Raw genomic sequence first — 24417 nt, forward strand, 5'->3', positions numbered from 1 at the left:
CTCTCAAAATAGAACCATCATTTCGATCGTTTGCTTTGCAGGAAGAATGGTAATTGGAAGTTGGTGTGGAAGGCAATAATTGTGTTTTGCTTTTTTTGTCAGGTCACTGTACCGGAGACAAGTCTATGCATGGCCCCATTAAGGAGGATCGTCACTGGACAGTAGGACTCGTTCAAACTGAAATCGGCATGTATTGGAACTAGTGGTGAAGACTACACCATTGACTCCGGTTGGCAGTTCATGGCCGATGATATATATAAGCCGGCCCTTACCCACAAAACTGAAGGGACAAAGAAGAAACTCCATTTGAGTGTCCAGCAAAGCACCATGCCAACAACTCTGGTCTGGTTGTGCCTCCTCTTGATCGTCTCTTTCCATGATGGCGTTGCTTTTTTTTTTGAAAAGGAGGACTCCCCGACCTCTGCATCAAAACGATGCATACGGCCATAATTATTGATAAACAAATAAGTTCAACAATCATGATGGCGTTGCTGGGGTCGGGGAGTTCATATGCAATGGATTTTCGGGCAGCGACCTCCTCCTAGACGGTGCGGCTTCGGTCATACATGGCGGCGTCCTTACTCTAACGACGAGCAGCTCCAACATCCAGGGTCACGGCTTCCATCCCAAAGCTGTTACCCTGGCCATCTTCTCGACCACTTTCGTGTTCGCCATCACGCCGGCCTGACCATTCTGGTCGTTCCAGCGATGGGATGGCATTCGTTATCTCTGTCACCTCATACTTGTACAATACATTCCCAGGGCCATACTTGGGCCTCGCCAATCCATACTGTTGACTGTAACTTCTCTAGTCTAGCACTCATGCACGTACTCGTGCATGCCCACGTTGTAGCTCCACCTCGCGCACCTCGCGTCTCTTGTAACTGCGCTCGGCGCCCCCTGTAACCTGGCTATATTAGCCTCAGTAATACACTCGAGAGCACCGAAGGTGCCTTCTCTCATTCCTCCCTCTGTCTACATGGTATCAGACGCCCAGTCTAACCAGCGTCGCTAACTGCCTTCCGCTGCCCCATCGCCGGCGCCATGGTTGCTCCATCGCCGCCGCCTTCCCCTCCACCTCCACCTCCACCCAACCGTGGTCTCCAGGGCGCCTTTGCCGCCGCCGCCGCTGCCACACCGAGCCGTGATGCTCTCCTCACCCCCTCAGCCCTTGCAGCGGCTTCGCGCAACGGCACCATCATCCCCGGCGCCGGCGCCCCCGACTTGCACCTTGCGCCACCGCCCTCCCACCTAGCTGCCATCTACATCAACCAGCATGTCCCCATCGTCCTTTCCCTGCAGCCACCCAACTTCTCCCAGTGGCGCACCCTGTTTGAGGTCACTTTCCAGAAGAGCGGCGCCGTCGCCCACATCAATGGGGCGCCGCGACCCGCCGATTCCCTCTGGCTGCAGGACGACGCCCACATTGTCGGTGCCGTGGCGTCCGCATGCCCCTGGCGCGGGTGTGCTCGGGCCTCGCCCTGGTGGACACGCACCGTTCGCTGGTGTGGCCTCGCACTACTCCGCCCCGCCACCGGCTCCGTACGGCGCGCTCCCAGCACACTGGACCCCCGGCGTCGTCCCAACCCACCCTCTCTACGGCGCGCCTCCGGCAGGGGCATCCTCGTCCTCCGCCCCGGCTGGCTGGGACCAGTCCGCGCTGGTGCACGCCCTCAACAACATGCACGTCCAGCAGCCGCAGCCGCCGCAGCCCAGCGGGGACTGGTACCTGAACACAGGAGCATCCTCGCACATGGCCTTGTCGTCAGGTTTGCTCACCTCCTCCAGCCCTTGTCATTCTTCTCGTATAGTTGTTGGCGATGGATCATCGTTCGCGGTTACGCACTCTGGCACTGCCCACATTCCCACGTCCACTGCTCCTCTTACATTGCGCCATGTTCTAGTCTCTCCCAACCTCATCAAAAACCTTGTCTCTGTCAAGAAACTAGCTCGTGACAATCCCGTTAATGTTGAATTTGACGATGTGGGTTTCTTTGTCAAGGATCGAAGGACGAAGCGGGTGATCCTCCGGTGTAAATCTGACGATGAAATCTACCCAGTCACGCAGCCCGATCGCCACCTCGCCCTCGCCGCCACTGTCGCCACGCCGGACCTGTGGCATCAGCGACTGGGTCACCCCGGCCACGACGTCCTTCACTGCACCGTGCCTGCTCGTCCATCTCCCCGGCTCGCCGTCGAAAATCTTCCATGCATGTCAGTTAGGCAAGAGCGTTAGGCTCCCGTTTTCTTCTTCAGAACATGTGTCGTATTTTCCCTTTCAGTTAGTGCATTGTGATGTTTGGACCTCACCCGTGCCTAGTGTATCTGGCAAGCAGTACTATCTTGTTCTTCTCGATGATTATAGTCATTTTGTGTGGACGTATCCCCTTCATCGCAAATCAGAAGTTTTTCCACTCATACGCTCGTTTGCCCGTTTCACTCGCCGTCAGTTCAACCTGAACCTGCTCGCACTCCAGTGCGACAACGGACGAGAGTTCGACAACCATGTCGCTCGAGCCTTCCTCTCCGACGAGGGCATCTCTCTCCGTTTGTCTTGCCCATACACGTCGCCACAAAACGGGCGAGCTGAACGAGTGCTTCGCACCCTGAACGACACCGTTCGCTCGCTTCTCACACACGCATCCATGCCGTTCACGTATTGGGCCGAAGCTCTTAACACGGCAACATTCCTCCTCAACCGTCGCTCATGTCGTGCTCGCCATGATCACACTCCCTTCTTCCTCCTCCACGGCACTCACCCTGACTACGCGTCACTGCACGTGTTTGGCTGCCTCTGCTATCCCAACATCACAGCCACTACCACGCACAAACTTGCTCCGCGCTCTGCAGCTTGTGTCCTCCTCGGCTACTCCTCCGAGCACAAGGGATACCGCTGTCTCGATCGCACAAACAACCGTGTTCTCGTCTCACGCCATGTCGTCTTCGACGAGACCCACTTCCCCTTCTCCCACGCTACCACTGCACCCACACCCACTGACGAAGAAACTGATCAACTACCCGCACCACTCGTCCCTCCCTGGCCTCGCTCCCAGAGATCCCGCCCACAACCTCCCTCCCCCCAACCACTGTCACGGTCGCACACCCGCCCAGCTCCCCACCCGCCTCCATGACACACCAAACACCCAGCTCTCCGGCAGCTACTGTCTCTCCCACGACCACTGCGTCGCCGGATTCTGAGCCTGCCGTGGACTCCAGCCCTGACAGCGCTCTAGCAGCTCCCTCCAGCGCACCATCGCCTGCTCGCCCCTCTCACGTGCCCACGCACTCCATGATCACCCGAGGGCGCGCCGGCAAGTTTCCTTCCCAACCCCAAATATGCTGAAACACACACTGCTTCTGCCGTCTCCACCATCTCACCCGTGCCCAAGTCCGTGTCCGCCGCGCTTCGTGATGTCCATTGGCTAACCGCTATGCAGGATGAATACACCGCGCTCATGACGAACAGGACCTGGACGCTCGTGCCACGGCCCCGAGGTGCCAACATTGTCACGGGAAAGTGGTTGTTCAGGCACAAACTCAAAGCAGATGGGAGCCTCGATTGCTACAAGGCGAGATGGGTCGTGCGCGGGTTCTCACAACGACCTGGTGTGGACTTTGATGAAACATTCTCGCCCGTGGTTAAAGCAACCACCATCTGTGCCGTCCTCACCGTCGCCGCCGCGCGCGACTGGCCCGTGCACCAAATGGACGTGAACAACGCGTTCTTGCATGGCCAGCTTGCCGAGCGCGTGTACTGCCAGCAGCCGGCGGAGTTCGTCGACAAGCTTCACCCTGACCATGTCTGCCTCCTCGACAAGTCACTTCCATTTGGTGCATGTTCGCTGAGTTCCCGATGAAGGATCTCGGCCCGCTCCACTACTTCCTCGGCATCAGTGTGACGCGGAGCCGCGACGGCTTCTTCCTCTCACAACAGAAGTATGCTGACGAGCTGTTGGATCGCGCCAACATGGCTGCTTGCAAGCCCGTGTCAACGCCAGTGGACACACACTCAAAGATGTCACTCAAAGCTGTCCGCCGCCGCGGGCGCGCCCGTCCGCGACGCCTCGGAGTACCGGAGCCTGGTGGGCGCGCTCCAGTACATCACCCTCACACGCCCTGATCTCGCCTACGCGGTCCAGCAAGCCTGCCTCTTCATGCACGATCCGCGCGAGCAGCACCTCTCCCTCGTCAAACAGATCCTGTGTTACCTGCACGGCACGTCGACACACGGGCTCCACCTGCACCGATCTGCTTCGCTTGACCTGGTGGCCTACTCCGACGCCGACTGGGCCGGGTGCCCAGATACGCGCCGCTCGACGTCTGGTTACGCCATCTTCCTCGGCAACTCGCTTGTCTCCTGGTCGTCGAAGCGCCAGCCGACCGTCTCCCGCTCCAGTGCAGAGGCGGAGTACCGCGCCGTCGCAAACGCCGTCGCCGAATGCTGCTGGCTGCGTCAGCTCCTCGGTGAACTGCGCGTGCCCCTGCCGTCGGCCACGGTGACCTACTACGACAACATCTCCTCTGTGTACATGGCTGCCAACCCGGTGCATCACCGCCGCACCAAACACATCGAGCTCGACATCCATTTCGTCCGCGAGAAGGTTGCTGTGGGCCAACTGCGCGTTCTCCATGTCCCGACCGCGCAGCAGTTCGCCGACGTCATGACGAAGGGCCTCCCGACCCCCGCGTTCCAGGAATTCCGGTCCAGCCTGTGCATCCGGCCACCTGATGCTCAGACTGCGGCGGGGTGTTGACTGTAACTTCAGTCTAGCACTCATGCACGTACTCGTGCATGCCCACGTTGTAGCTCCACCTCGCGCACCTCGCGCCTCTTGTAGCTGCGCTCGGCGCCCCCCTTAACCTGGCTATATTAGCCTCAGTAATACACTCGAGAGCACCGAAGGTGCATTCTCTCATTCCTCCCCCTGTCTACATACGAGTACAAACCTACAAACCGTTTCCTCGCCGTAGAGCTCGACTGCGTCAAAGACTTTGAGCTCAAAGATATAGAAGGTAACCATCTCGGTATTGATCTCAATCTGCCAGCTCTTCAACCGCGGGCTACTACATCAATGACACGGACGCTTATGCTGAGCCAAGCTTCAAGGCGTGGAGGCTTTCTAGTGGTGCTCAAGCTTGGGTTGTTGTGCTCGCACCCTTTACCTGTGGCGAGGCCCTTCATACGCCTTGTTATGCGGTACCTCGATGGAGAGTTACCCTTGCCCGAGTTCTCTCCTGAATATCTCAACATTACAGATGTCGATGAGGTTCTTGATGAAGTGCCTCCGTCAGTGGCAAACACCATTACAGGTCTGTCTGGAGGTAGATGATAGAACATGCATCCAGGAGGGTTTATCTATTGTTGTTTAATTAAAGGCTGGGGTGGTGTTAGGTTTAGAAGAACCTCATGGGGAGAAAATGAGAAATGATAGATATGTATGTGTTTGTGTGTGTGGCTACTGGCTACTGAACAAATCTGGGTACTTCACAATAAAAAATACCTTTCTGAAATTCTCTCAGGTTACTCTCTCACAAGTCTCTTTCTCAGGACTGGGAAGTATCCTCCAAAAGGATAGCCTTGGGAAGAGTTTGTGGCTGCCAGTGTCACAGGATAGGAACGGCAGCTACCTCCTGTCCTGTACACCTTCCAACTACTACTTTGCAGGTCTGTTCCTTCCATTCATCCATTGTTCTTGTAGCTCCAGACAGAGCACACAGCTTGGCAAGCTCAAAAAGTCTTAAATCTTTGGATTGAAAATGCACCAATATCCTCAAACGGCCACTGAGAAAACAAATCATTTGCCCCGCCAACTGCCAACATTGTTAGTTACCTGTAGTGGTGAAAAGGAGCAAAAGAATCCCATATATGTAGCATTTTACAGTTTTTTTTCTTGTGATGATTCAAGATATAGGTCCGAGCCGTATTTTCCGCTTCCGAGGAAATCGAGCAATATTGTCAGCTGAGGTGTTTTTTTCTATCTCATTAGTGCTGGACAAGCTAACCTAACCAGTTCTTGTCTCTGAAAATTATTGTCAGCGTATGTCTGCAAGACGCTCTGCAGTTCCATAATCCAGATAATAATATGCAGTCTCTGGCCTTGCAAAGCTCTGCACAAGCATGCATGAGGAACAACGGGAGAGATGGCAGCACGTTGGTGTTACAAATTTAATCCCTGGCTTGGACCATACGACCATTAATAATACTATGAGTCTTTCAAATATATTGCCATGTCAACACATCAAAACATGGCAGTTTGAACCTGATTGATACCAGTTCAGTTCAGACTTCAGAGAGAGAGCAAGCCGCGCCACTTCCCTCAAAAAGAAAACAAAAAAGATATCCCTCCCCTTCCTTCCCCGCCCCATCACACTTCTTGGCGGCGCTCCGGCGGTGGCTTCTGGTCTTGCCCGTGCGCTTATTGTGGCAGGCCGCCACTCTGCCCTAGCTGCGCATCTCTTCCCGTCAGCCGCTGCCGCTGCTGTCTACCTCCTCCGCCACCCCGCCGCATCAGGAAAGGTGAACCTTCTTCCTATCTGTACTGGATGTTCGCTATGGTTCACCACAGATTTAGGAATCATCTGCGCCTAGTACAGATTTGGGAATCCTGCTGTCAATCGATCACTTGTGCAACGATTCAGCACCCAGCGACGGCTGAGGACTAATTCAGATAATCGACTGCACCGTGAAGTCATAGTCATCGTGCACCTCTTCAGTCTTGACTAGTGCTATTACTTTTCAGATTGTCGTCAAATCTGATGTCCGGTAACAGGTAGAGTTAGTTGATCTCAAAATAGACATGCATTACACACATTCTAATCATAGTTTTAAATAGCCGGCTGTAGCTCTGCTATAGCCTTTTCAGCAGGATACTGCTAAATGATCGTCTTTACAAATAGCCCGCTATAGCTGATTTGAAGGCCCGTCACTACTTTTCATAGCCCGCAATTTAAAGCATTGATTCTAATGCACAAATTCAGCCCAGCCGCTGTAGAACAACAAGGTTTGCAATGTCGAACTATTTTTCAGGTAAAGTTGGGCCTCATATTATAATAATTCGAGAAGATACAACAGACATGTCAGTTGCTTTACATAAGAAATTCTCATGTCCTGCTCATAATCTAATTGGCTTCTATGTCAGGATTGTCTCATTTCACCTTGGGCCTAATATATGTGAGGCCAGAGGTGGAACTGAGGAGATCCACTGGAGATTGACGAACAGCTTGCCGAGGGAATTCAGCTAATCCACTGCACCGTTGAGTCACATGAGTGGTATGCAGCAACTTCCGACTAGTTCTATTAATAGTCAAATTCTCGTGAAATTGATGCCATATAGCCTGGTAAATAGGGGGATTCTCATGGTCATAGTAGTAGAGATCGATGAGCAGCATACCCTGATTGACTTCCATCTACAAACTTTGAGACATGGCCAACTATCCAAACGTATGATGATGCAATACACTTTACTAGTATCAAAATGCTAACTGATTCAAAAATCAAATGCCTTATACGATACACATTACTAAGCATATATAGCAGAACCTATTATGAAAGGAAAACACATTGGAAATTGGGAGAAATTTAAAGCACTTGTAATTTTTCCACTTCCAAATACCATTCATTATGTCAATTTCTCTGTTTTGTTGGATCCTGGGAGCATTTTGGAACATGCTGTTTGTTAGAATAAATCCGAGGCACTCCGTCAATCATCCGAGGATCAAGCAATCACACGAGCACGACACCGAGATTTGTTAACGATGTTCACCGATATGGCTACATCCCCGGGGCCTGACTATGGGCGCTCCTCTCCGTGACACCGCTACAATACCGCACCCGGTCGCCCTGGACACCGGCACATGCCGCCGGCTTCCCCTGCGTTCCGGTGCTATTATGTTGGCATAGGTTACATCGTGTGTCTACCCCCGCTATATATGAGAGGTCTAGGATACAAGTGTCCTAATTGGACACGACTCCATATCCTATCTAAACACAATACAACTACAAGCCCAACTGTAACCTACCTTGTACACAATATTCGACACAACTCCAACACTGTTAATTTCAACTACAATGACTAGAAAAATACCTGCATTAATTGATCTGAAAACAGACTTGCATTACATGAAAAAATTGAACATTCTAATGACTAAATTCAGTCCAGCTGCTGTAGAACAAGAAGGTTTGCAATATTGAAATACTTTGCGGGTAAAATTAACTCAAGACAAGGGGCTTCAGATTATAATAATTTAAGGAGATACAACAGACTTGTCATTTGCTTTACATAAGAACATCGCATGTCCTGCTTGTAATCTAATTGTCTATCTTGTCAAGATTTTCTCATTTCACCTGGGACCTGATACATGTGAAGCTAGAGGTGGAACCGATGAGACCACATTTCCAGCAGCGCCGAAATACACTTGATTTGTTGCAACAAAGTTATGATCAATGTTGCTCTCTGCATTCATGGCACCCTCCAAGACCTTGACTACCTCGGACATTTTAGGCCTTCTTTTGCAATCAATCTGCAAACACCACATTGCGAGCTTCATCATCTCAATTACATCCTGCTTATGTGCTAGCATATCGTTACTCTTATTGTCAATCAATTCTACCAACCGATTATTCTTCACCTTTTCCTCCAATTGGGTGATGAGATGGATGCTCTCTTCGGATCTAGAATTGTCGAGGTTCTTTCTTCCGCTGATGACTTCCATGACCACAACACCAAAGCTATAGACATCGGCCTTTTCCGTGATCTGTGATGTCAACCATTCGGGAGCTAAATATCCAGGTGTGCCCCTCATTCTGGTAAACACTTGACTCATATCCCTGTCAATGAGCTTGCATAGTCCAAAATCAGAAAGTTTAGCATTGAAGTTATCATCTAAGAGGATGTTTTGTGGTTTGACATCCAAATGGGCAATCTTTTTCATGCACTCCTCATGAAGATAAGCAAGACCCTTTGCTATGTGAGTGATAATCTTGTACCGCGTGCTCCAATTCAGGGGGGGTGAATCATTGTCATGTCGATGATAGATCCATCTATCCAAGGATCCTTTTGGCATGTACTCATATACCAAGAGCCTATGCGATTTCTCTGCACAGAAACCAATTAATCTCACCAGATTAATATGATGAATGCTGCCAATTGTCTGAACCTCTGCAGAAAATTCCCTTTTGCCCTGACCCGCTCGATCTAAACGTTTTACTGCAATCCTTTCATCAGCTATCTGTCCCTTGAAAACAGATCCAAATCCTCCTTCCCCGAGCTTGTTTGCGAATTGCTCGGTTGCTGCTTTTAACTGTTGAAATGTGAACCTCATTGGTGTTGCTTGTAGCTCCCCAAACTCTTCCTCCTCCATCTCATGATGTCGTTGTGTTCTTCGTTTACGTATAAAGTAAGTGATGAGGAACAAGATGGAAAGAAAAGTGAAGCCGCCTACAGGAGCTAAAATTGCAACAACTCTTCTTATAGAAGAGGATTTCACTTTCATGCTTGTTGGGCCAATAGTTGCAGGCAGAGCACTTGGGGCCGTAGGTGTTACATTGGCTGTTGGTGCAGGCACAATACTTTGGGTCGTAGGTGTTACCTTGGGCGGGGGTGGAGGCATGGGACTTTCAGCTGTAGGAGATATTGTTTGGTTGATCGTAGCACACAAGTGCACCTTCCCGTCCTGACCGACCGTCACACAAGTGGGCATCTTCCCGCCCTGATCGAGCTTCTCACGAGCTCCAACCGGAATAGCGGCTGGCCATATGATGGCAATGGGGAGGAGGAGAGGCAGGAGGCGGAGAGCCGAAGAGGTACTCACCACTGCCATTTGTGTTATGATTTCTCATTGCGCCCGTCAACTTGAACCAGTATCTCAGTTGCAAACTTGTGATAGGGCTCCTGTGGCTGTGACAGACTGACAGCTAACGGATTGGAAGAGTGGTAGGGGATAGCAGACCAGACAGCCTAGAGTGGTAGGAGATTGCAGACAGGGACATGACCTGTCTGCTGAATCATTCAAGGGTCAGCATAAAACAGACTAACATTCTTGTCGACTTGTTTGCTTGTTTGTCCCTTTCGAATTATATCTGTACGTCTTCAAGAGAAAAAAAAAGGAATAGCATCTGTATAGTGCGTTGTTTGATGATTTTGGTTGTAAGAAATCGGCAAACACGGCAGAAAAATGCGATCAAATCTTGTATAGGTTTTATCATATAGAACATGATTTTTGGCAAAATATCATCTTGGGAGAGTGGACATTTTTTTCCTTGTGTATGTCAGAGCCTTTTTTCTTTCCTGCTTGTTAATGTATCTCAACTCTTTAGTTACGGAATGAGGCAAACTCTTCTGTGTCCATTTTGAAAAGAAAAAATAAAATACTTCTAGACTTCTAATATAATTAGACCATATAACATAGTGGTAGACTGAGTATTTAATCCCAGATTGCACATCTTTGTTTTCAGTTTCTTTGTTCTGGACATCTGTTCCGTTATGATTATAATGGAATCCGGCTCCTAATTTGTTCATTACACCGATCTGTCGTATGCTTTGTTGCAACACTTTAGATCCAGAATCTTGAGTTAGCAGCAGTGATGTACAGTGAATAACGCTTTGCAAGAAGTACCTTTGGGTTGGCAGCATGCTGAGTGCGGAAGCCTGGAAGCAGCTCGAGGCCTTGTTGATTGGGCTAGCTATCATATGCCGTCAACCATATGGAGCCATGTCACACTCACCATAACTCCTTGATTGCGTCCAGATGAGGGTGGCAAAACCTTGTGATCCTTGTGACACATTTTGTCGCGCCGAATCTGAGATTGTCACGAGTGTCAGGCCGCACTAGCAGTATCCTCGTTGCTGCTGTTTCATAGAGTGGAAATCACTCTGGATCACAAGATCACGCTGGGAGGAAGCTGCGCGGCACCTGCTCGAGTAGGGATGACCCCGGGTTTGGGTACAGGTGGAGCCACCCCATACCCTTACCCGTCGCCCCAAACCTTACCCATCACCCATACCCATACCCGTCGACGGGTACAATATTTCCTCATACCCATAACATGTCAGGGTAAACGGGTACCCACAGGTACTAAGGATGTGTAAAATTACCCAGGTTTGCAGCACATCAATTTGAGCCAAAATGACTTGCTTGTTATCCGTTATTTATATGTTCAGCAGATTTTTTGTGAAGCTCGGTATATTTAAAAAAAATCAAAAAGCATATTCCGAAGTTTCAAAAAAAAATGAAAACAAATCCATGGAAACAAATATGTGTTCTGCACGAACATGTGGAATTTCATTTTTAAATGTTGTGATTTGTAGGTTGTACAAAAAAATCTGTCGCAAAACCAAAAATAAAGGGCCTGTTTTAAAATATGAATTTGTCTTTTTTCTGCACGCCACGTGTGAAAGTATAATGCTGTGAAATTTTGCACATCCTTAGTATACATGTGTATGTGTATTCACAAACAAAATCAAAAAAAATCACACACAAAAACTGAATTTAAATTTTTCGGCATGGAAAAAAGGGTATGTACTCCACTCACCTCTTCATTTCATTTTTTTTCTCTAAGTACTTCTGGAGAACAACAACTCGACCTTGTGAAGTCATATTCATCCAAAGACTTGTTCCGAAACACAACTTGCCTACTTGCAGCTGCAGCTAGTCCCTTTGCTGTAGAGTATAGACTAGAGTACTGAAAGTGCGTTATATCGACTAGAGAGGGGTGAATAGGCGATTTTTACAAATTCGTCACTGAAGAATTACTACTTGAGGATTTAACTAAGTGACGAAATACAAGCAGCGGAAAAGGTACTCAGGTGCATGCATAACAAGATAGTAGCATAGTCATCATGATGAAATAAAACATATACAGAGTATAGGTAGCGTGTAATCAGGATAAGCATGCAGAAGACAAGATGATAGAAGAAATAGGATTGAGGAAATTGAGAAACTCTTTAGTCAAAGTCTTCAAACAGTAATGATCAATTTCATCAACACATAAACGAGGAAATGAAAGGATGAGAAAATAGAATCAGTAGCTCGGTGAAGACAGTGATTTAGTAGACCAGTTCCAACTGATGTGACAGTTGTACGTCTGGTTGGAGTGGTTTGGTATTTAAATCAAAGGACACACAGTCCCAGGACACACAACCCTTATTCTATTCTCCTTGAGCTAAGGTCACACAAATCTCACCCAATCACTCGTGGTAAGTCTTCAAGATGACTTCCAAACCTTCACAGACTTGGTCACTCGGCGATCCACAATTCCTCTTCGGTGTTCTAGACCTTGACGCCTAACCGTTTGGAAGATGCACAGTCTTCAAAGGTAACAAACGTCGGCTTCACAAAGGAACAATCTCTTCAGTGATGCCCAATCACTTTGGGTTTTAGGTGTTGGGATGTTGGGTTTTTTCTCACTAATCATTTTCTCTTAAAGTCCTCGGAGGATGGGATGCTCTAAATGACAAGTGTTAGTTTCTCTCGGAGCAGCCAACCAGCTAGTGGTTGAGGGGGATGGCTATTTATAGCCAGGGAACAGCCCGACATGATAAGACGTAAATGCCCCTGATAATATGACCGTTATGTGGATAAGATATTTGGGATAGCTGGCGCAAAGAACATCAACTGCCGGAAGTTCGAACCATGAAATTCCTCTGGGCTATCATGTTCCTCACTATAGGCAATTCGTACTGGCGAATTCCTAATTCCTCAGTCAGAACAAATTCCTCAGAGACCAGAAGAACTACGTCTTTGTCACAGAAGAAATTGACTGAACTGCAAGAGATTTCCAAAGGCTTCACTCGAAGGATTAGGTATGTGTAGGCTTTGAGATGAGCATCACTTGAATTTTTTTTCCTTAGTATTATCTCGACCCCTTTAACAGTACGGTGTTTCCTATGACCAAAAAGAAGGAAATGAAACTACCAAAACAAAAGTCTTCACGCCTCATAGTCCTCACATCAATATCTTCAAGGTCACACCAATTTCCTCATTTTCAAAGTCTTCAAATGAAGACATTCAGGGGACGACAGTCATTGGATATATCAAACTCCTCAGAGACTTATAAGGCCTGTGTACACTCATAAACACATTAGTCCCTTAACATATAAATCTTCAATACACTAAAATCACTAAGGGGCACTAGATGCACTTACAAGTATTCTTTCGTGCTAATTACTTTTTTTGTGGACGGCATAAATTGAAATCACATCATTGTTTTGACAGCTCACAAACTGTTGGAGCTATGTCAAATATTGTGTATAAGGTAGGTTACAATTGGGTATTTTGTAATGGCTATTGCTACTTGCTAAAACTGTGGTGGTGTTCTCAGTTACCTATTTGTAAGCGTTCCTGGCTTGTCATTACTGTGATGGTTCTTTTAATTTCAATTTTCATGTTTTTATGACACAACTTTATGTGGCTGAAACGGAGGTTGCCGCTGCGTGTAGTGGTTATATTTGCTGCTTGATTGAGAGTGACTGGAACTGGACTGTTTTATGTGTTAAAAGTGATCATGCATGTCTCCCCTCTCTTTATTAGTAAAGGAGAAAGTCCATATTTACTACAAATAGTTTATAATATCAGCAGCAGTTGAAGCAAAAGATTACTGTCTGAGTACTCTGCATTTCTGAGACAGTGATATTACGTGATATCAACTGCTATATTCATGCTGACAAAGTTTTCACAGAAAGTGCAAGTATCGTACATTCACCTATTTAATAATATATGCCTTTATTCATGATTACACTTTAGCAATTAAGCATGGTTATAGCATTTGGAGTTCTCCACCCTCTAACTGCTGGCCATTACATGTTTCCGCACAAAAGTTAACACTTCACAGGAGTTGGGAAGCAGCATGGCGGATTGTTTTATACTTGGTACAGGTACAACTGGTGACTACAGCTTCCAGTGAGTTAAGTGCATCATCTCACACATTACTGTATCACAGATGAATAATTTTGCTTGCCCTCCTCTGAATTACTGTCAGCTGGGATGACAGATCACAGATAGTAGGAATCATCTACATGGGCATGCCCCTGCTCGCAGAAGAATGGCCAAGATGGTCGGCCCCATCTTCCAGCATCTCTATCACCTCGCTCATGTCTACACTAAATTATGTAAGTTCTCACTCTGGAACCCTAATTCTTAAAACTGTGGTGGTGTTCTCAGTTTCCTATGTGTAGGATGTTAAGCGCTCCGGGCTTGTCGTTTCTGTGATGGTTCGTTTTTGTTAAGTTTGTTTCCATGTTTTCAAGACCCAACTTAATGTGGCTGAAGCTGAGGTTGCTGCTGTGCCTGTGTGTAGTGGTTCATACGCACCGTCATTTACGCAGATATTTGCTGCTTGATTGAAAGTGACTGGAACTGGACTGTTTTATATGTGTTAAAAGTGGGTATTTCTGACGTGGTACCCAGCCCGTCGCACTTGGCCTTTGAAATCGCTAGTTTTCGCAGGAAAACTGAGCACACACATATGATTGGTTTGCAGCTTATGCGGTCCCCCCTCATCGATTGTTGCCGCAGAAATCCCTAAGGTATGCGTGAGCTCATTTTCCATCCATTCGAAGAACACCACTTGATGAAGAGGTTAGGAGAAGTAACATATATTCGTTGTTTTCTAATACACTAGAGGTTGGGGCGGGCCCATGGTGCACACAGGTTTAATCTTATTAAAGAAGGACATGCCACCCTTTTCTGTATTGGTGATAGCGACTCTCAGGTTTCTAATCCGAGAGAGTGGCTAGGACACGAACATGGTTTTGATCGCAGTCCAGGTCGCCGCGGCAGTCTCCTTGCGCATCGCCTATAGTGTAGAGGGGGTTGGGTGCCTAGCCCGTTGTCTTGTCCCGTTTGTGACTTCCACCGTCTTCGACAACGGGCGTCCGTGCCTTCGAGCAAGCCTTTTAGCAGGCCCCCATGCAGTTGTGACATGATCTAGTCTTTCCACATGAGGTGATTTCATATGGCCAGTTTCTCTGAGGGCGGCGTGCCTAGGGCAGCCCTGACGGCAGTAGGCATGGTGGCCATGGGTGGAGATCGGGGTACAAATTGCTAGATGGAAGAGGAAGAACCTCCTATGCTTCCATACCATGTAGGATTTTAGGAAGCGTTTGACGCCCCGCAGGATGCCGCGTACATTGTATTTATATGGCGGTGCTTATCCCGTAACAACATACACACAAGGAAAATTAGAGATTACATGGAATACTGTTAAGGTTTTATCTCAACCAAACAGTGTACAATGATAGGATCTAAAAGGTTCTAGTCTATTCCTATGGCATATCTTAAGAGCCGCATCATAGCTTTTTGACATCTTGAATTCGATTACATGGTTTCCCCCCCCCCCCCCCCCCCCCCCTTTATTTTGATATATAGCAGAGTGAAGCCAGCAATGTTGATCAGTGATCAATGACTGGCTTCATTCTGTGCGGCTGCTATCGATTTATGGTAGGCCACTTGTATCTTCTTCAGCTTCACAACCACATCGCTCATTGTCATCCTTTGGTTAGGAGAGTCGCTAGTGCATGCCAAACCCAACTCAAATATCGGCACAAGAAAGCCTTCCATGCTGCGGCTAAAAGACCCTTGTAGTAGCTGATCATCCATAACACAGACAAGTTCTGCCGGAAACGCCTCAGCAACCCACTGCCTCAGGCTTATATCTCCGACAAAAAATGCATCTGTGGGTCTCTTTCTAGTGAAGACTTCAAAGAGCATGATTCCAAAGCTGAATACATCACTTTTTCGTGAAGCTTTTCCCTGAGCCCCATACTCTGAAATTAAGGCATGCCTGATTAACCTAATTACTCAATGGTTCAATCAGAAGTAGATTGAGCAAGAAAATTGCTAGATAGTAATAGTACCTGGTGCCATGTACCCAACAGTTCCAGGCATGCTCGCAGTGATCGTAGAGCTGTTATCACCTAGTAACAACCTTGCAATGCCAAAGTCTGCCACATGTGCTGTCATGTCCTCATCGAACAACACATTGCTAGGCTTCAAGTCACAGTGCAAGACCACCTCGTAGTGTTCATGGTGAAGATACTCCATTGCCAATGACACATCGAGCATGATGCCTAGTCTCTAACTGAATCCCAATTCGGTTGTACCTTGAGAGTTGTGTAGCAGCATTTCTAAGCTGCCATTGGGCATGTATTGAAGCACCAATGCCCTAAATTCCAAGTTGGAGCAGGTATTGAGTATCCTCATTAGATTGCGGTGTCGTGCCATCCGTAGTACACCACACTCTGTATCAAAGCTTCTCATCGCTTGTTCTAGCTGCATGTCTAGAACTTTGATTGCAACAATCAAACCATTGCTTAGCTGGCCCTTGAAAACTTTTCCAAAACTTCCAGACCCTAGCAGGTTGCTCTCACTAAAATTATCAGTTGCTCGAACAAGCTCATGGTACGAGACCAAGTGATGGGTGGGCATGTCAACCATACCGGGAGAAGCTGACATCCCTTGTCGCTTCTTAATCTTCTTTCTGACTGTTACATATATGCAGAAAGCTACAAGTCCAATTGTTATGATGATAGTAGGGATCAAAATCTTCAGCATGAGGCCATTATTAGCTCTTTTAGAGTTACTTGGGCACATTGGAAATCCTAAACGTGAAGCACCACAAAGCCCTAAATTCCCTGCCAAGGATTGCTGACTAATATTTAAGAAGACACCACCTTCTGGTACTTGACCTTGTAGCTTGTTGAAAGACAGGTTCAAACTGGCCAAGATGGTGAAATTGACTAGGTACTTTGATATTGTACCAGAGAGACTGTTATGTGATAGGTCCAAAGTTTGCAAGCTGGTTAGCTTGCCGAAAGATTCTGGAAGTGAATCATCAAATGAATTGTGTGACAGGTTCAAGTAGGCAATAGTTTGGAGTTGTCCAATCGAATATGGGATGCTACCAACCAAGAGGTTGGCAGAGAGGTCCATGCTGTCAATTTGCTTCAAATTGCCCATATCAACTGGTAATGTGCCAGTCAAAAAGTTTTGAGAAACATCTAGCAGAATGAGACTATTAAGATGAAATAAACTCGACGGGATAATTGACGATAACTGGTTGGCAGACAATGCCAGGTATTCTAATTTGGTCAGGTTACCAATCCCCTCCGGTGTTAAACCAGACAATGTATTGTTGGAAAGGAACAAATTTCCTATATTCTTGAGCATTGCAATCTGAGGTGGGATGGACCCAAACAAGTGATTTCCGTCGAGGTCAAGCCACTGGAGATTCTCCATCATCATGATGGATTCTGGAATCTTGCTATCTAACCGATTATCTGAAAAATCTAGCAATTCAAGACCCGTGCGGTTGGAAATCGTAGCTGGAAGTTCACCAACAAAATTGTTCTCAGACGCACTGAAAATCTGCAGCTGTCTCGACAGGTTCCCCACATAGTTAGGAATGCCCTCGGTGAAATTATTTGAAGAGATGTGAATAAACCGGAGCTTTCTAAAATTAGAAAAACTGGATAAGAAGCTAAGATTCCCCTCTAGGCGGTTCTTTCAAATATCACTATGAAGCATAGATTCGGTACTACCAATTGTTGCTGGTACCGATCCAAGGAACATATTTTCGTCCAGGAGAAGGAATGCTAATTCAGACAGGTTACCAAGAGAAGCAGCAATGGGCCCGACTAGTTGATTGTCTGAGACATCCAATACAGTGAGTTGGTCCAACTATCCAAATTCTTCCGGAATGGCTCCTGACAGTTCACAGCCTGGCAGGGCTAGTAAACCTAGCTGAGTGAGGTTGCTAAGTGCAACAGGAATTGCACCAACAAGGTGATTCCTACCCAATGAAAGGAAACTGAGATGAGAAAGCTTGCCCGGCCACGTCGGCACAACACCCTCGAAGGAATTCAGGTTGAAGGAGATAGTTTGGAGGTACCGACAAGAGGATAGCCCCAACGGAATCTCACCGGTGAATCTATTGTTGTTCAGGCTAATCTTTTGCAATGCCGGTAGACTAAAACTTTTATTGTTTGGGATCGGGCCAGTTAAGTTGTAGTTGAATCCAAGCCAGATTTCAGTTAATCTAGAATTATTGAATATGGATGGAGGTACTGGGCCGCTGAAATGATTCACTTGAAGGTCAAGGTACTCAAGCATTGGTAAGGAGCCAATACAAGATGGTATATGTCCCGATAGGCTGTTGTTGCCGAAGCTCAGGCGAGTTATCAGAGGGGTATTATTAAATAGATAGGTTGGTATTGAGCCGCTCAGGTAATTCCCGAAGATATTGAAGTAGACAAGACTCTGCAGGTTCTGTAGTTCTGCCGGGATTGAACCAGATACATGGCTATAATACAAGGCAAGAACACGAAGCCTTGTGAGGTTTCCTATGGTGGTTGGGATGCTACCTGATAGGTCATTGAATCCGAGATATATGTATTTAAGACGACGAAGCCGTCCTAAATCATCGGGGATGGAGCCCGTGAGATTTGTATTATTGAGATTGAGAATAGAGAGGAAAGAGAGATTACCAAGGTGTGGAGTGATTGATCCATAGAGGGGAGTGCCCGGCAGTTCCAAAGCAGTGACGCGCTGCCGGCGCCGACTGCATGCAACACCAAACCAGTGGCAGAAATTCGTGCCGGTGGTCCAGTTGCTGGCAAGGATGCCGAGAGGGTCTGAGAGCTGTCCTTTGAAAGCCAGCAGGGCGGCAAGATCAGTATCGCTGCCATTGCTCTTGCTTGGACCAGGAGAAGAAGATGTGGGTACAGTGGACAGCAGAGTGATCAAGAAGAGAATGGGTATGGATATGGATGGAAATCCAAGTGAGGCCATGTATGGGGCAGAGATGCAAGTGCATGCTTTGGCTTTGAGCTGATATCTTATCGATCGATCGATCTTTATATGGTGGGAAGGATAGTTTTTTGATAGGCTCCAGCTTCCAAGTGGTGCTTTTGGCATGACCTTCACCTTTTTTTCGAGAAGGGGAGTACCCTGACCTCTGCATTATAGGATGCACACAGCCATTTTATTAAACGCGAATCAAGTTCAAGTCACCGAGTACCAGTAATACAAATAAAAAGGAAACGCGGCCACAAGTGGCGCTTTCGGCATCAAAGACCTTAATTATTGTGTAATATTTTTGTGGATTAGTGGAGGTATCCGAAGCGGTGCTTGTGAGATTTTTTGATACGCTCCAGCTTCCAAGTGTTTGATAGTGACATGTATTAGCAATACCAAATTCAAAAGCATGTAGAGTAGAAATTATAAACCCACAGATTGTAGCACGCTGGTTCTACATCTACAGGCCGTATATTATGCATGCTTACATCATAAGCCCTCCTGTCTTTGTCCATTTGCAACCACTAGTTTGTGTTGCTTTCAGTTTCAACTTTCAAAGGCATACTTTCAGCATTTAGATACGAGCAGCACTGGAACCATAGACCGGATCTTCATCCTTCATACTGATGATGTGATGTGCATTTACCGTGTCATGGTATGTTTACTGCTGCTGACGAGGAAGGATTGGACTGCAATCTCACACGGCGCACGAGATGTCACACTCAAATGTGGAATTCTTCCACGAGAACTGAGCCAACCAGTGCAGCAGCTGTCATGTACTACTACAGCATGACCCTGACTGCTACCTGCCGACGAAGAATAGGGGCGTCGCCTTCATCATCGTCGGTGACCACTTATTAATAGTTAAAAGGATTAGCAAACGTCTCAATTTTATTATGCAGAATTACCTCATTGCTTAAAATGACGAACTGTAGCAAATGCAAAATTACCTCATCTTCCCAACTTGTACCTGAAACTTCTACCAGATTTAAATAAATGTGTTTCGGCAAAAACAGATATATTAAAATATGAGTTCATAAGAAAATAGCAGTTAGCTTCAGGAATTTGTAGGTTTTTCATGAAATCCATGGCAAGAGTTTCATACAACGGAAACTGGAGTTCCTAGCACAAAAGGTTTGAGCAAATCAGAAAACACAGATCAACGGCAGCAGCAGCAGCAGCTGAAGCGATTGTTTCATACTTCGTTTCTTAAAGAGTAGTCGGTACTTGTCTTGCATTTCTAAACCTTCATGGTGAAATGGCAAGAATAGTACCATGGAGCTTTCTAGCTAGACCATACAACACGGCGGAAGCTTCAGTGGTTCCTGCCCAGGCACGCAACTACCATGATGAGAACAACTTCAACCTGGTTGTACTTGTCATCCAAACGAAAATATCGACTAATCGCGTGACTAGTCCATGAGTCGGTGTCCTGGGGATTTGGCTGGACTCGTAAGCCGTAATCCTCAAATAACATACAGAACCTCAAAGACACCACAAGATATTGCATTCAATGTTGATTTTTCTACACGGTGATTTAGGCTGCAGCAGCTATCACGGTGATTGGGAGTTTGGAACACAATATCACACGGCGGGATGTTGCATTCAGAGGCAGAATTCTTCCACGATAACCGAGCCAACCAGTGCAGCAGCTGTCAGCGTACTACTGCAGCACGGCCCTGGCTGCCACCTGACGACAAAGAATGGGGCGTCGCCTTCGTTGGTGACTACTTAATCAAAGTTAAAAGGAAGGATTAGCAAAATAATCATTCCTTAGAAAGGATGAACTGCAGCAAATGCATAAACATAGGTTCTCCATCTTCTCAACTTGTAGATGAAGATTCTACCAAATTTAAACAAATGAAATATTAAAACATACGTTGGTGTTGCCCCCGCGGCTGCCCGGTGGCAAACCCTAGCTACCGGCGGCCGCCCCCACCTCCCTTACCGGCTCCCCCCGCCACCCCCCCGCGCCGCAGCCGCGTGGAGCCGCCGGGCAAAGTCCCACCGGCGTAGGCGGCGGCGGGGCTCTGGTTCCCCTCTCCGTGGTGCGCTGCTGGCGCGGGATGACGGCTCGGGCAGGGGTGGCGGGCTGGCGCAGGGCCCTCCGGCATGGCGGTGAGCGGACGACGACGGCGGGCGGCTTCAATGTGTTGTGTCGGCCTTCTTCTCGCTCGTGGCGTGACGGCTGCGTGGGCGGATTCATCGGATGGTCGTGTGCGCGTGGATCCCTGCTAGGTCCGACCGGATCTGGCTCCGGGCTGGCCATGCGCGACGCGGGTGGTGGCTGGCGGCCTTGCTGGGTCGCTGGAAGCAGGGGCACGGGCTGGAGGTCGTGATCTGGCCTGGCGGCCGGCGGGTGGTGGTGGTGCACATTGGGTGGACAGCGAAGCGGCTGCTCCGGGCCATTGCCAGCTGCTCTAGGCCCATTTCATCCAGGGGTGCGGGTCTTGGCCGACATGGGCTGCGGGCGGCTACCCCTGCCTCGGCTCGGCTAGCGGGGGTGGCGCCGCACCAGTGGTGGTTCTGGCGGGCGTGCTGGCCAGGTTCTCGCCGGCTCCAGCAGCTAGACTTTGACGGGCAGAGCATGCCACATCAGCCCCTGACAGTGAGTCCCAGCGGTCAGATACACCATCAATACGCGTTTATACGCAGTTTAGACCGTTTTGCAACACTTAGGCCCTGAGTTGGTACTGAACTGCAAAACTTTTGAGTAGTGGTATCAATTCGTGAGTAGGTGCTGAAGTGTGGTACCAACATGCAATTAACTCGGGTCTTAGCCGACATGGGCTGCGGGCAGCTACCCCTGCCTCGGCTCGGCTAGTGGGGGTGGCGGCGCAACAGTGGTGGTTCTGGCGGGCGTGCTGGCTGGGTTCTCGTCGGCTCCGACAGCTGGACTTTGACGGGCGGCGTGGTGGACAGTTTCGGTGACTCTCAAGGTTGGTGGTGGTGGTCGATTGCCGCCTTGCCGGTGGACAGGTGGCTTTGGTGGCCTCTTGTGGATCTGTAACGGCTGCCATGGTGGGACGACACATGGGTTGTTCAGTGGGAATGTAGACTGGAGGGATGGGAGGCGCCCACGTAGTCGGGCCACCTGTCACTGGTACAGGGGTGTGCCGGTCATGGATGCGTCCGCTCCCGCTCCTTCCCGTTTCCTTGACCGAGTGCACGCAGTGGCCGTTCCGGCGAAGTTCGAGGCAGGGCGTGGGCTGCTGTTTTGTCTCTAGGGCGGCCGTTTTGGACCAAAGCCGATGCCTTCTCGGTCTTGGGGCTGTCTGGATGGAGGGCGGCGGCCCTTGTGGCGGGAGTCGCGGCGTTCGTGGGCGGAACGTGCATCACAGTTGCGGGCGGGCAGCCATGGCCATGCGGGTGGCATGGATGTTTGTGTTCGGCGTAGTATGGGTATGCCAGAAGGGTGTGAGCGCCGGGGTACATAACCGGTCTGGTTTCACTGGCCGTCGGTGGCAGTGTCCGCGGACGCCGTTCCCCTTCTTGAAGGTTCCGTCGCGGTTGCTCCCACTTCTCTCGGTCTGCTCCAGGTGAAAACTTGATCTTCATGATCGGACAGTGGCGACACAATGGAGCTGAAATGTTAGCATGACTACCTGGTTTCCTGTGCTAATGTGCTGAAACATTTGCACTGGTAAGAAGATTTTCTGATTGTATTTTTTGAGATTTTGACCTTTTGATTTTCTCTCCAGAAAATATGTGGTGGCCAATATAGATGCTAAGTAATTTGGTTGTTTCATATTCTATAAGTTGAAAGCCGTGTATTTCTAGCCAATTTTATTAGCATAATCACCATTCTCATCATTCAACTCCCCCACCCAACAAATATGTGTCAAAAGGCTTTTGGTGTCAGTGGTGTTCTGGGATGTGGAGCTAGTACTATGATATAGCTCTTTTTTTAGGGGATACTTGCTCTTTTTTATTTTGCTGATCTCATCATGAGTTTGTACTGTCTTTTTTTTCGCTTGCTAGTTTATACTGTCTTGTTCATACACTATGTTACATAGGTGCTATTATAAGATTTCATATTTGTCTGTATTGAGTTACTAGAAGATTAACACTTTTGTTTTCTCCAGGTGAAGAATGGCTGCTGCAGTTGTTAGTTGTCACCGAGTCTGTCGTGTCGCATCAATGGGTCGGTGGTGTTTATATATATGTTATCTGCAAAAACTTATGGTGTCTTAATCGAGTCAAGTATGTAATGTACTAAGATGCTTTTGAATACGTAATCTGGGGATTTTCGGCCTATACTAGTATTATTTTAAGTTGGGTTTCGTCATGTCTTACTTTTTTCTACATGTTGTGTGCTTGGCAGCTCATCTCTTGAGCCTAGACTTTTATGTTTGTCTGTACTATTCAGCCGTTGTTTGAGAAGAATTGGCATGGCTGTGCTAACGGAATGCCAGGAAGTTGCTCTAGATCTGTTTATATGCTAGATCAAATCAGATCTGCACCCATTCGACCAAAACGAACCCTTGTAAGCATGGTTTGGGTCTTGGTCTAGAAGTTATTTCGACGTTTAGACATCTGAAATAATTGCTGTAGAAATTTGGTTGAGAGATACGGGACTTTATTTGCCCTGGGAGCGAGGTTGCTGCTGCTGTCCAGTTATTTTGTAGTGGTACTTATGAGCCAGAGGACTGTTGTTCTGGCAACGGCAGCTGAAGATGCGGGTCTGGATGGCAGCGAGTCTACAGTCGCACTCGAAATTGGATTCTTAACTGTAATTCTCTGCTGAGCTTCCAAGACGTCTTGAGCGTGTTTTATAAGACTGAATTTTCTTGTCCCCTGAGACTGACTGGTAGTTACTGCTGTCCACTGAATTCCTCGAGAGCTATGACTGAAATTGATCTCAGCTGGATTGATCTCTGACTCTGACTGAAATTCCAAGTTGCTGCATCGCTTATATGACTGAACTTGATGGAGTTTTTTTTCTCCCCTTTTTGAACTTACCCTGAGACTGAGGCTGCTACTGATGTCCACTGATTTTTTAATGGAAGGACTCGTCATTTTCGCAGCAGTTTACTTGATGGTAATGATACCGGGCCTGGAATTTCCGCAGCAAGTCTACAGTCACATCCATCATTCTCTGCTGAAGATGCAGGACACACACGGCAGCAAGTCTACAGTCGTACTCCTAATCGCAAGAACACATACGGCAGGAGGTCGCATTCTTAGCTTGCAGTTTTTTGCTGGACTTCCAAGTCGTTTGAATGTTATTTATATGGCTGAAAATAACACAGATTATATCAGAATGATGTGGCAATTTGTTCTCGGTGTACAAGTCATTTGACGTTTACATGTCTGAAATTATTGCTGTAGAAATTTAAATGACAGAGACAGGACTTTCCTTGCTTTTGAGAGTGAGGTGTCCTGGGGGCGAGGTTGCTGCTGCTGTCCAGGTATTTGTACTTTTGTAGTGGTTCATATGAGCCAGAGGACTCGTCCTTCTCGCAGGGGCTGTTTACTGCTGAAGATGCGGGACTGGAACGGCAGCGAGTCTACAATCGCACTCGAAATTGCAGGAACACACACGGCAGGAGGTAGCATTCCTGGCTTGTATTTTTCTGCTGAACTTTGATGTTATTTGAATATTTTTTATACGGCTGAAATTACCGG

General features: G+C 47.8%; 4 protein-coding genes across 4 annotated transcripts; all 4 read right to left on the reverse strand.

Annotated features, from left to right (window-relative positions):
- Positions 1–8234: 8234 nt before the first annotated feature.
- LOC123076004 (G-type lectin S-receptor-like serine/threonine-protein kinase SD2-5) lies at positions 8235–9819 on the reverse strand. Its single transcript, XM_044498477.1, has 2 exons — positions 8629–9819; positions 8235–8520 (listed from the first exon to the last, which is right to left on the reverse strand). The coding sequence occupies exons 1-2, from the start codon at positions 9817–9819 to the stop codon at positions 8341–8343; spliced, it is 1371 nt and encodes a 456-aa protein (XP_044354412.1). The 3' UTR covers positions 8235–8340.
- Positions 9820–15393: 5574 nt separating this feature from the next.
- Positions 15394–16138, reverse strand: LOC123076781 (probable LRR receptor-like serine/threonine-protein kinase At3g47570). The gene is made up of 2 exons (XM_044498907.1): positions 15852–16138; positions 15394–15761 (listed from the first exon to the last, which is right to left on the reverse strand). Exons 1-2 carry the CDS (start codon positions 16057–16059, stop codon positions 15394–15396), a joined length of 576 nt encoding a protein of 191 aa, XP_044354842.1. The 5' UTR covers positions 16060–16138.
- On the reverse strand, positions 16072–17238 carry LOC123076779 (receptor kinase-like protein Xa21). Its single transcript, XM_044498905.1, has one exon. It carries the CDS (start codon positions 17236–17238, stop codon positions 16072–16074), a length of 1167 nt encoding a protein of 388 aa, XP_044354840.1.
- Positions 17239–17657: 419 nt separating this feature from the next.
- On the reverse strand, positions 17658–18819 carry LOC123076780 (probable LRR receptor-like serine/threonine-protein kinase At3g47570). Its single transcript, XM_044498906.1, has one exon. The coding sequence runs from the start codon at positions 18781–18783 to the stop codon at positions 17674–17676; it is 1110 nt and encodes a 369-aa protein (XP_044354841.1). The 5' UTR covers positions 18784–18819; the 3' UTR covers positions 17658–17673.
- Between the last annotated feature and the right edge of the window lie 5598 nt (positions 18820–24417).

The sequence above is a fragment of the Triticum aestivum genome, chromosome 3D (assembly GCF_018294505.1).
Source record: "Triticum aestivum cultivar Chinese Spring chromosome 3D, IWGSC CS RefSeq v2.1, whole genome shotgun sequence".
Lineage (NCBI taxonomy): Eukaryota > Viridiplantae > Streptophyta > Magnoliopsida > Poales > Poaceae > Triticum > Triticum aestivum.

Excerpts from the sequence above, each read along its gene's own strand:
- LOC123076004 (XM_044498477.1), bottom strand. The coding sequence starts at position 9,819 with ATGGCAGTGGTGAGTACCTCTTCGGCTCTCCGCCTCCTGCCTCTCCTC. Across the intron at positions 8,521-8,628 it reads TCACCCAATTGGAGGAAAAG|ATTGATTGCAAAAGAAGGCC; the intron begins GTGAAGAATAAT and ends TGGTGTTTGCAG.
- LOC123076781 (XM_044498907.1), bottom strand. The coding sequence starts at position 16,059 with ATGCTCGATGTGTCATTGGCAATGGAGTATCTTCACCATGAACACTAC. Across the intron at positions 15,762-15,851 it reads TGTTGGGTACATGGCACCAG|AGTATGGGGCTCAGGGAAAA; the intron begins GTACTATTACTA and ends CCTTAATTTCAG.
- LOC123076779 (XM_044498905.1), bottom strand. The coding sequence starts at position 17,238 with ATGATGATGGAGAATCTCCAGTGGCTTGACCTCGACGGAAATCACTTG.
- LOC123076780 (XM_044498906.1), bottom strand. The coding sequence starts at position 18,783 with ATGGCCTCACTTGGATTTCCATCCATATCCATACCCATTCTCTTCTTG.